This window comes from Anoplophora glabripennis, unplaced genomic scaffold, assembly GCF_000390285.2.
Source record: "Anoplophora glabripennis isolate ALB-LARVAE unplaced genomic scaffold, Agla_2.0 scaffold815, whole genome shotgun sequence".
Taxonomy (NCBI): domain Eukaryota; kingdom Metazoa; phylum Arthropoda; class Insecta; order Coleoptera; family Cerambycidae; genus Anoplophora; species Anoplophora glabripennis.
In genome coordinates, this window is record NW_019416961.1 from 35,367 (window position 1) to 48,372 (window position 13,006).

General features: G+C 31.7%; 1 protein-coding gene across 1 annotated transcript in view; it reads right to left on the minus strand.

Annotated features, from left to right (window-relative positions):
- LOC108912633 (rho GTPase-activating protein 44) overlaps positions 1 to 13,006 on the minus strand; it is a 60,729-nt gene that overhangs the window by 16,509 nt on the left and 31,214 nt on the right. Inside the window, exon 3 of the mRNA XM_018717931.2 lies at positions 9,209 to 9,481. Coding sequence (XP_018573447.1) covers positions 9,209 to 9,481 — 273 coding nt within the window. The remainder of the gene's footprint in view (positions 1 to 9,208; positions 9,482 to 13,006) is intronic.

Genomic DNA, 13,006 nt, shown 5'->3' on the forward strand with positions numbered 1-13,006 from the left:
TGTTATCGTAAAGTTAAATAAAACACTCTTCGAGTTTCAGCACAGACTGGCCTATATATATTTTTGTATTTTACTTTATACATACAAGTAATGTTTACACACATATATATCCGGTGGCGCTGGCAGAGCACAGCGGGAACTTTCAAATTTGATATATATATTTAACACCCCCACTATATCAAATTTGATAATTTTTTACTAAACCTAAATTTGACAAGAATTTATTATGTCTACTGGAACATAGGCTTTTTGTTAATACGTCAGCAATCATTTCTGACGTAGGTAAATATGAAATTTTAATCGAACCATTCACGACCGCTTCACGAACAAAGTGGTGTCGTACATCAATGTGTTTGGTTCTCTTGTGATACATAGGATTTACTGACAATTTCTGAGCACTTTGGCTGTCGTTAAAAATTTCTATACAATTCAAAAAACCTAAAAGCTCATGTAACAAATTTCTATAATAGATAGCCTCTTTTGAAGCTTCCGACAATGCCATGTACTCTGCCTCAGTACTTGATAAGGCCACAGTCGGCTGTTTTTTGCTTTCCCAGGAAATTGCAGAATTATAAAGTTTAAAAATGAATCCAGTATAAGACTTTCGATCTTGTACGTTTCCTGCCCAATCAGCATCAACATAACCTTCCAATTCTACATTTCCCTTCTTAAATTTTAAACAATAGTTTTTAGTACCTTGTAAGTATCTAAGAACACGTTTAGCACATATCCAATGTGATTCATCATAACAATTATTAAATTGACTTAAGAAACCAACACTATATGATATGTCTGGACGAGTGAGAACTGATAAATACATTAAACTGCCTATTAACTGTTGATAAGGAAGTGGTTTACAATTTTTATTAATCTCACTACTAAAAGACATATTAATTTCCAAAGGTGTTTTAACTGGGTTACAATTTTCCATGTTAAACCTTTGTAAAATCTTGTTTATATACTGTTCTTGATCCAAAGTGATCGAGCCAGTATCCTTATTTCTAATAATACGCATTCCTAGACATTGTTTTGCCTCGCCCAAATCTCTAATCTTAAATTTATAACCAAGTTCTGTTTTTAAACATTCATTTTCAAATGAATTGTTTGAGAATATAAAAAGGTCATCAACATATAACGCAATAATGGTTAAAAAATTATTTTTACCCTTTTTAATATACAGACAAGGTTCTAGATCTGATTTCTTATAACCTAATGAAGTCAATACAATGTCTATTTTCCTGTTCCAGGTTCTGGATGATTGCTTAAGCCCATAAATAGCCTTCTATAATTTACACCCCATGTTTTCTTTATTTGGTACCTCAAAACCCTCGGGCTGTTTCATGAAAACGGTTTCCTCGAGAACTCCGTTCAAGAATGCTGTACTTATATCTACATGATTGATACATAAATCTAATTGAGCCGAAAGAGCTACTAACAATCTCAAAGTTGAGTGACAAACTACAGGTGCAAAAGTTTCGTCATAATCAACTCCCTGTCGTTGCGTGAAACCTTTTGCAACCAACCTAGCTCGGTACCACACTTCACTTTCGTCTCCGCTCTTTCTTTTGAACACCCACTTGCACTGCACTACGCGACCATCTTCTGGTGGATTCGTTAACTCCCAAGCGTCGTTTTCCCGAAATGCGTCCATTTCTTTCAACATGGCTTGCTTCCACTTCTCCTTGTCCGGTCTCGATAATGCTTCAGATATCGTACAGGGGTCATCGTCTAGGTTCATAATATCCGCAGCGCACGCAAAAGTCACATAGTCGTCAAGCACCCTTTTTTTTGGCACCCTGCTGTATCTCCGTAACACTTCTGGAACCGTCACTTCATCTTCTAATGTATAATCACTATCATCGTCATCTTGAGCATCTGTAAATTCTCCGGAGGTTTCAAAAACATCTTCTTTTTCTATAGTTTCATTACTTGCCCCCACTGGATCTGTGACTTTGGTAGATTCAGTTGTTTCTGTACTCGCACCTACGTTTACTAACATTTGCGTTTCTTTTACTTCACTCTCCATAATTATTACGTCTCTACTAATGATTACCGAGTTAGTCCTTGGGTTGTACAATCGATAACCTTTGGTGTTGTCACCAAAACCAACAAGTAACATTTTCTCCGATTTCTTATCCCACTTTCTTCTATTTATTTTTGGAATGTGAGTCATGACCTGACTTCCAAAGATTTTTATATGGCTCACTTCTGGTTTCTGACCATTCCATAACTCAAAAGGTGTTCTGTCGTTCAACCCAGAACTTACAGTTCAATTCTTTAGATACACGGCAGTGTTAACGGCCTCTGCCCAGAATTTCTTTTCAAGGCCTGCATCAAACAGCAAGCATCTCGCTTTTTCGACTACTGTTCGGTTCATCCTTTCACTTAAACCATTTTGCTCTGGCGTATACGGATTTGTTCTTTGATGAATTATACCATTCGTGCGTAAATAACTCTGAAATTCTTTGTTGGTTATCTGACCTTAGAATCTTTATTCGACAGTTTTTCTGCTTTTCCACCTGATTCTTGAATTCCTTAAAACATTCGAGCACCTGGTCCTTTGTGTTCAGAAAGTAAACAAATAGCATATGGCTGAAATCATCCTCAAATATTAAAAAATATTTAGACCCACCTATAGACTTCGTTTCCATGGATCCGCTGAGGTCCGTATATATTACTTCTAGCAAGGATTTTGCCCTAGTGCCTTGATGTTTGAACGGCAATCTCGATTGCTTGCCTTCGCAGCAAACAACACAATTTCTGTTGCCACGATCAATCTCACCATGACATACCATACCATTTACTGCACCATTCTTCATTTTAACTAAATCGGAAGAATTTATATGTCCGAATCTTCTGTGCCATGTGACACCTGACACTTTGGTTGATGTAGCTAACAAACAGTGGTTTTGCTTTTCAGCATTTAATCTGGATACATTGTTAACTAAATCAGCTGTTGCCACCAGAGTCCCTTTGTTATTAAAAATCTTGCAACAATTCTTCTCGAAATTCACTGAATTTCCATGCTTTATCAGTTGACTTACTGTCAAGAGATTGGTGGTTAAAGCTGGAACACCACACTTTACATTTTTTATTATCACTCTGTGTTTCTCATTGTCCACCAAAGTTGTGAGGTTAACTTCTCCAACACAGCTAACTGCCAGTTTTGTCTCATCTGCGACCATAATCTCCTGAATATCAGGTTGGTTCACTGCATTTTCTAAACTGTTTTCATCCAGTGTGAGGTGAAAACTTGCACCTGAATCATCATCAGCATACCAATCATCTCTATTAAATTGTCCGGTTAGAAATATGGCACTGAATGCGTTATTCTTTCTTCTTGGTTCATAATTCTTCTTTTCAAATGAACTTCTTGCAGTGTATTTATTTTGACATTGACTTTTAAAATGACCCATTTGTTTACACTGGTAACATTTTACGTCTTTTCTGACATTACTCGAACTGATGGATGACTGATCAGGGTAGCCAACTCCAACACCACGCTTGTGCTTGTCACTGGAACTGTAACTGGAAGTTTTAGAGGCAAAAGTGCTACCTGTTTTACAGGCATCATCTCCTTCCATGTCCAATAGTTTTGTTTTAATGGCGTCGACACTAATTTTCATGCCTGAATGCTCCACCGCCATGATCATGGGCATGAATTTTTCTGGTAAACCTGCTAACAGCAGCGATCCGACCCATTCTTCATCTATCTTGAATCCTGTTCTACTTAATTTTTGGGAGGTTTCGATGATTTGGTTCACATACGCCGCCATCGAGTCACTACTCTCCAACCTCGTGGAGATAAGTGTCCGTAGTAGGGATATCTTTCTTGTAAATCCACAATCATCGTACATAGTTTTTAATTTTTCCCAAATTTCTTCAGCGGTTGTCGCTTCTTTTATATGTACATACAAAGGAGGATTATTCGTCAAGATTAATTTTGCCTTGGCTTTGAGTATTTTGTCGGCGTCCGTTTCTACACCGGTGATGGTTTTTTCATAGCCATCCAACGTGAGGAAATTTTCAGCGGCAAATGCCCATTCACCATAATTTTCACGTCCTAATAATTTAGGTACACTCGCGATTAGATTACTAGCCATACTTGCGCGATCGAAAAACCGAAAAGCTTAACGAAATTAACAATACTGGTTAAACACGTGGTTCTGGACCCATAACCTGTTATCGTAAAGTGAAATAAAACACTCTTCGAGTTTTAGCACAGACTAGACTAGATATATTTTTGTGTTATTACTTTATACATACAAGTAATGTTGGTAACATTTTCTTACAAACTAAATATATATATCCGGTGGCGCTAGCAGAGCACAGTGGGAATTTTCAAATTTGATATATATTTAACATGCTACAGTTAAAACACATGTATAAGAATACACAAAGCTCCTTCTATTGGTTAGAATTCGTTAATTTGTACCTTGGTATTCGTGGAGGTATAAATCCGTAACACTAATTTATGAAATTAAAAATATCTCCTCAACGGTTGGCTTTAGCCATTTTCAATAAGTATACCTTTTTTGTTCAAAAAAGTCCAATATTTCATATTTTGTTACTAAATGCTGTATACGGGGGTTGGCAAAAAAGTTACTACGAATTCAATGCATAATGTTGCCTGCAGAGGGCGCCTCGTACTCGACACTCAAAAATCATTATTATATTATTTTTCCCATCATTAAAAAACCTCTCTGTTGAAAATTTGAAACATTTCTGACTAAAATTATAGAAATTATTAAGGAAAAAACATTTATTTTTTGACTTTAACACCCTGTATCTTTTTTATTATGTGACTTGGGATATAGGTGTGAGGTTAAATTGACTTATTTTTACCCAAGGAATCTCTGGTATCATTTGTGCCCCTCCATTTAATCTTATAATCTTTTTGGTTTAAAACTGGTCAAAAAAACACCATTTAAAGTTTGTCGACAGACTTAACTAACACCCTGTATTTCAGTAGATGCCAGTTTAGGTTCATTTAAATCATCGTCTTATCTTAGAATAGAGGTAGGTAAAGATCAGCCTTTTTTCGCCTATCATAATCATGAATTCAAGGTAGTAATTAAAGCCATTTTATTATATTTATAGGAAGTTCAAGTATTGACTTCTACATTTACATTAAATTGACAGGAAACGAAAAATAGCAAGTCACATAAAAAGGTCATCAAACAGGGCACATTTGTTGAATTTTTGGTATTTTAGACGCTTTTTCCATCTTTGTCATGTCATAATCCAAACAGATATGTCATAATCTAAAAATTGAATGATTTTGTCAGCGCAAACTTGGTACCAGAGTTGTCTTCTGCTGTGCACATGTTGCATCTGTACTATGGCACTTGGGGTACCGGCACCATAATTGAACTCAGACAAAAACACCAAGTCTTAGATATACCGATACCAGTGGCGGCTCGTTATAGGAGGCTGGGGAGGCTAAGCTAAGTTTTTGATAGTATTGCAAGTCTTCTTTTAGTTTTTTATTTTACCATATAATTAATATTATTTAAGAAATTTTCTTACAAATCTATTTTCACATGCAACTAATATGTACCTACTAAAGGAGATCTCGAGTACGTAAATATATGATTTTTCAATGTTCCCTATTTTTCGCACACACCGAATTCGCATTATAGTCGCTGGCAGCTAACTTTCTCAAGCCTCCAAGCCTTTTACCAGAGTTTTATATGATGCGTGACCTTGAAATGATACCATGATTATCTACATTCGAGCTTAACCAGTCGACACGGAGGCTTGTTGCCACCTTCCCTCTCTTTTTAACAAGCGAATCTTTCAATATAGCCCTTCTTCTCTACCACCTCGGCGCTCGCAGTTCGCACGCATTTGTATGTGACGCTTCAAAATTAAAACATTGATCATCTGTGATACAGTACGCGCGTTTTTGTTTTTAACTGGTGTTTATGTGAAGTTTTTCTTAAGAATTTTTGTAAGACAATCATAATTATTTAGTAAAACAATCATTTACATTTTACTCTGGTACGTACTTAACTTTATTAAAATAAAATGAGTGCAGAAAACGAACATAACCTCAACAACTTCTTTAGTTGCATGGACATTGTAGATTATTTATTATTAAAAGGATTTAGTACTCTCAGTTATGATGAAAAGCTCATAATTCAACAGAAATCGAGACCAACACCTCCTTTCCCCTCTTTAGTTACAGTGGGTGAAAAACAAAATGGGGGGATTTAAGGGCAATAATTATAGAAAAAACGACTGGTTAACTGCATCAACTATTAGAAGTAAATTATACTGCTGGCAATGTTTATTTTTCACTAATGATAATTTATCGGTTTGGGGCAGGGTCGGTTTTAACAATTTAAAAAATTTTACGAGAGGCCTCGAAAGACATGAAAAATCGCAAGAACATATTTCATCGTGTATTAAATTTGAAATGTTCGGTAAACAGAATATTGTAAAAGCTTTAGATTCTGTTCACAAAACCGAAATACAACATTATAATGAGAAGGTTTGTAAAAATAGATATATTTTAAATAGACTAATCGATATAGCAATATTTTTATCGTCTCAAGAAATTTATTTTCGCAGACATGAAAAAGTGGACTCTGCTAATCGAGGGAACTTTAAAGCGTTAATAAATTTATTAAAAAAATTTGATTCAAAATTGCAGAATTTCTTAAATAATGCCACTGTTTTTTCGGGAACCTCTAAAACCATTCAAAACGATTTAATTGAGAGTATTAGTTCAATTATCAAAAATAAAATTTATGACAAATTAAATAATTGCGAATTTTTCTCCTGGCAGGTTGATGAAACCACAGATGTTACCTGTAAGTTTCAATTATCGGTAATTTTTATATACGTAGTGCACGGAGAAGTTGTTGAAAAATTTGTTGGATTTTTTGACGTACCAAGTGGGAGAAATGCAGATAATTTGTTTAAATTATTAATTAATGAATTTGGAAAATTTGACTGTAAAAAAAATTAAATTAATTGCTCAAATGGTGCCGCAGCTATGTCAGGTCGTGATAATGGACTTCAAAGAAAAATAAAAGATGTAGCTCCTCAAGCTTATTTTAATCATTGTTAAGCACATAAATTGAATTTAGTTTCAAGTAAAACTTGCAACGGCATTAAAGAAGTGAGAATTTTTTTCAAATCTTTCCGGATTGTCCTTATTTTTTTCCATGTCTACTAAAAGATCTGAAAAAAATAAATAAAGTAAAATAATGCAACACAGGATTCCAAGTAATGCTCCCACTCGTTGGAATTTTTCTTCTAGAACTGTTTTTACGGTCAAAACATATACAGGGTCGGAAAGTACCGATGGTCCATCTGCCGTTACGTGAGAGCGATAAAGTAAGTCATAGAAATCCGTGCGATAGAGAAAGATGGCTATAATGAAGGCATCTAATAGTCACCGCCCATTTCGCCCTTCCACAAATAAGAAGTGGATCTTATTTGTGGAAGGGCGAAACGGGCGGTGACTATGAGACGCCTTCATTATAGCCATCCTTCTCTATCGCACGGATTTCTATGTCTTACTTTATCGCTCTCACGTAACGGCAGATGGACCATCGGTACTTTCCGAACCTGTAAAAAGAAACTTATTGAGGTTTTTGATTTCATGTCGGATAGTGAGGATTTTTTAAATGATCAACAAACTTTAGGATCCGCTTATGGATTAAAACAATTGTTGTTGGACAAAAATTTCATTTTTTTCTTGAAAACCTTTACAATGAATTTTGAACAAACCGATGTTGTATTCCAAATTTTGTAGAATAAATTAACTGACGTAACATTTTCTAAAAAGAGAATTAATTCACTTTTATCAAAATTAAAAGAATTCCGTAATAATGAGATACATTTTAACACGTTGTATGCAATTTTCTTAGAAGACATTGACGAAACCTTTAATGATGACCCGCTGTCAAAGAAAAGAAAGACATCATATAATTTTGAAATAACTAATATTCATTATAAACAAATTTTTTGTGAAGTTTTAGAAAATGTTATAGTCCAAATTGAAATTAGATTTTCTGACTTAAATAGTTTGATTTAGTAAATTCGGGATAATTTTACATTGTTCTCCAAATTATTTCCAAATGACTTAATGGACAGTTTAATAAAACAATATCCGATATTTGATAGCGTGTTATTGCGGAATGAACTTTGTGTATTGTACTCCGACCAACAACTTTTAGGCAGTTCAATATCGCCTAAAGAAATGCTGTTTTATTTGGAAAAATAAATTAATAAATTATCTACCTCAGACATATAAACTTTTATCTTTAATGTCAACAATTCCGTAACATCAGCTTCTGCAGAACGGTTATTTTCAGCACTTAAACGTATAAAGACTTTTGCTAAAAATACGATAGCTCAAGATCGTCTCTCAAATATATCCCGTTTCCATAGAAAAAGGGTATTTGTCACAACTGAAAGAAAATAATTTATTTTATGATGAAGTTATTGATCATTTTGCCGGATCTGAAAATCGCAGATTGCCATTGATATATAAAAATATTTAATTTGTGATATGTAATATATTTGCCAAAATTGTTTTTATTTTTAATACATATATATTTACATATTTATAGGTATACATACTTATACATATATGTATAAGTAACCATTGTACATATTAATTTATTCGAATTTCTTTTAGTTTTTGTACTCATTGCTAATTTACAAATAATTTGTGATATTTAATGTTTTATACAAAATAAGAGATTTTACTTTATGTTAATTTTGTGGGATAATAGGGCTACTGGTGAACAACCTACTCAAAAAATGTAACGCGCCCATTGGACTACCTCAAGGGTGGTGAGGAAATGTGCCCGTTAGAATACAACGCGACGATTTAAAGTTTTTCATTTTAAGTCTCCTCTACCCAAGATCCTGCTACTGAATGGTCTAGTGACGATTCAGTCAGTGAAGGCGACAGGGAAATATGTATAATCAAAGACATGTGTTAGAAATAGTTTAGTATACTTATTTTTTTCTCTACTTAATAAAAAGATTTTTCAAAAAATATTCACATTTTTATTTTGACGGTATAAAAATTAAGAAAAAAATAATGTATTAAGAATTGGCCGATGGGCGAAAAAAGGTTGATCTTTACCCACCCCCTTTGCTCTGTCAATATTTTGTGACATTCTGAGTGCCTTACTAATAAATAGTTATAATATAATAATGTATACTAAGATTACCTACTTACATTATATCTATTACTTGCAGAATCTTTATCAAGACAATATTTTCTAAGAGCATGTTTATGTTTCAGCACATTGGGAAATTCATTTTCAAGAACATTTTGCAGAGGCGTATAAACTAATTCCTCAACTTTCATCTCATGTTCTGCATTTTCACGAGCTAGTTGCTGCTCAATCAATCCAGATTCTTTTAATATATATTGAAATAGTTGACATTCCTTAAACTGCCTACTTTCTTCAATTAACGTTGTGCCAAGTTGAAATTCCATGGTTTTTTTCTAAAATAAACACATTTGCAAAAATGTAATAAAATCTGAAAATAACAAAAAGTCATGGTAGTTATTTAATTTACAAAAAATTTCGAAGGAGGTGATTACTAAAGTCATCTATAAAAAAAAAACACAAACCCTTATATGTCAAACAAATAGGTTTTTTTTTACCTAAAATTGTCATCACGTAAATGTCTCATTAAAAGGCATTTTTTAGTCGAAACTAGCTTTCAATTTTATCAGAAATGCGTTTGTACCATAAATCTCAACATCTTAAAAGTTTTCAATAATAAATCAAGTAATTTTTAATTATATATGTAATAGATCAAGGTGACCAATGTGGACAAACATAAGTGGAGATTAAATACTAAAAATTAGTGATGAGATATCTCGAGTAAAAAAGTAGTAACTACTCGATTATTGAGATCACTCGAGATATCTCAAAATGTTCACTCTCATCACTTGAGTGATTATTACCCTGTGGCTGCGCCCCTAATTCTTGGTGCATACTACAAGTAGTCGTTGATTGTGTGACTTTTATTTAGATCAAAAGGAAAGTGTTTTTTTTTATTTTTTAGCTACGCTATAAGTAATATATGTATTATGCAAGCGTATGGGTGTGCTGATGAGATGAAAATGACCTTGTATTTCGACAGACTGTGTCCTGATTTAATGGCTGGTTAAGGACGGGATTTTGTACAAAAAATATCGCCCAGCGTGAGTCACGAAACTGGACCCCGGCAGGTGCTGCTCTAGCGGCCAACGCTTCAAGTCTAATAATTTACACTGCATCCACATTCGCCCGATTTTTCAGGAACGGCTTCAATTTGTGTACATACAATCTTATAAGGAAAGAGAGTAAATATTTTATTAATCAGTAATAGATTATCGAGGACAATAATATTTTTTTATTGAGTAAGCAATAATTTTTAGTTAATAAGCTTAAACAATCTTATAATTACTATTCCTTCATTATAAAAACAGATATACGGTTTTTAAAATTACAAGTAGATGTAGTTTCTTCTTCAAAAGTGACCTTAAAACACGTATAACATGGAATAGTCAACAGTCTAATGTTTATATTTTCACATTAACAATCCGATAATGTAAATTAACTGCTATTTTCAGTAAAAAAATTATNTAATCATTTGCTATTCTCAATATAATTACAAAAAAAATTATTCAAATTTTCATTGTTTATTTTATAAACAATTTGTTATAAAAAAAATCTGATTTTCATTTTATTTTTTTTTCGTAACTTTAAAAAATTATAAATATGGTAAATAATTTTTTTTTCTAGTTTTTATTGCATTTTTAAATACTTTATCACATCAAAGCTGAAGCGGTCACCTATTTTATAAACTTATAAATTGTTATAACTTCTAAACTATTGATGATACGGTCTTTGACATTCAGGTAGATCTTTTAGATAATTTATTGATCTATAATATGAATTTTTTTACCTGCTTCATATCTACAATGGTTCTATTTTTATAAACATTTGTTTATAAAAAATGCATTATCTAATTCTTTATATGACTATAACTTTTAAACTATTGAAGTTACGGCTTCCACTATTGAAGACAATTTTATAGAGTAATTATTGGACTATTCAATAATTTTTTTTTTATTCCATTTGTTACGATTTTTTTTATTTGTTTAAATTATCACACGATTAAGGGTACATTTTCTGGGTTTTCTGTACTTTTTTTTCTATCATTATTTTATATTCTTCTTGTTTTCTTCAATTTTGTCTATTTTTAATTAAACACTTAACTTTTGTAAGAGCAGAAACTCAAAAGTTCATTGTATTCCGTAAATATCTTCCAGGCTGCACAATTGGCTAAAATTTTGAGTTTCTGCTCTTACAAAAGTTAAGTGTTTAATTAAAAATAGACAAAATTGAAGAAAACAACAAGAATATAAAATATTGACATTAGTTAGAAAAAAAAGTACAGAAAACCCAGAAAATGTACCCTTAATCGTGTGATAATTTAAACAAATAAGAAAACATCGTAAACAAATGGAATAAAAAATATAAAAAAAAAATTATTGAGTAGTCCAATAATTACTCTATAAAATTGTCTTGACTAGTGGAATCCGTAACTTCAATAGTTTAAAAGTTATAGTCATTTAAAGAATTAGAAAATGCATTTTTTTATAAACATAAAACACACCACAGAAATGAGACAACCCCCCAATCCCTCCAATGTCTCATTTCTGTGGTGTGTTTTATGTGATGTTTTTTTTATTTTTTTATAAACAAATGTTTATAAAAATAGAACCATTGTAGATATGAAGCAGGTAAAAAAATTCATATTATAGATCAATAAATTATCTAAAAGATCTACCTGAATGTCAAAGACCGTATCATCAATAGTTTAGAAGTTATAACAATTTATAAGTTTATAAAATAGGTGACCGTTTCAGCTTTGATGTGATAAAGTATTTAAAAATGCAATAAAAATTAGAAAAAAAAATTATTTACCACTTTGATGCACATAGCTGTATTTATAATTCTTTAAAGTTACGAAAAAAAAATAAAATGAAAATCAGAATTTGTTTATAACAAATTGTTTATAAAATAAACAATGAAAATTTGAATAAATTTTTTTTTTATAATTATATTGATAATAGCAAATGATGATTTAAAAAAAAATGATTTCTTAATAAATAATTTAAATGACAAATAAATATAAAAATCGATTATAAACAATTAAAAAATTTATTTAAGAAAAATTTTTGTTTTTAAAAATCATTATTTTACCAAGACAATAAAATGGCAAAAAAAATGTTTCAAAAATATTAAACTTGTCCATTTGTTTATAACAAATTTATAAAATAACGTTAAAAATTTTTTAGCTAAGCTAATAAACCCAATATATTAATAGAAAAACAACTAAAATTAAACATTTGGTAAAAAAAAATTTTTTACATTTCCCGGATTTTTTGTTTTTTGTTAACTTTAAAAAATCATTATAAACAAATGAAAAAACTTTTATAAACTTTTACAACGGAATCTTGTTTATTATGTATATAAAAAGACCTCCCAGAAAGAAAAAATATTTTAGATACATTATTTAAACTTTTACAACAAGTCCACGAAAAATTAGTTCATTAACAATTGAATAACTTTAACAAAAGTCAAGTTAAAAATTATTTTCCAACTGGGCTGTGTTCCTTCAAGTGTCTAGATGACACTATAATTTATTTAGATTTTTAAATTAATATTGAATACTATAAAAAAATTATTTTGTGTGGCACACTTTGCTTGGCGGCGACGCGACGACGCGGAAACCGCCGCGCGGAGCCATATTTTCAACGTCAAATTAAAATTATAAATAATTGAGCTACAATTCCGGGAGTCCGGACTTATTTTGCTGAAATTTTCTCCTCTTTCAGGATCTTTTTTGAAATTTCAGCTATCTTCAATATTTTTTTAGTTATAGCTAAAAAACGGAGACTCCCTTTTTTTCTCTTCGTTTTTTGTTTATAACAATTGCTATTTTTAATTGCGGATAAATTAAAAAATAC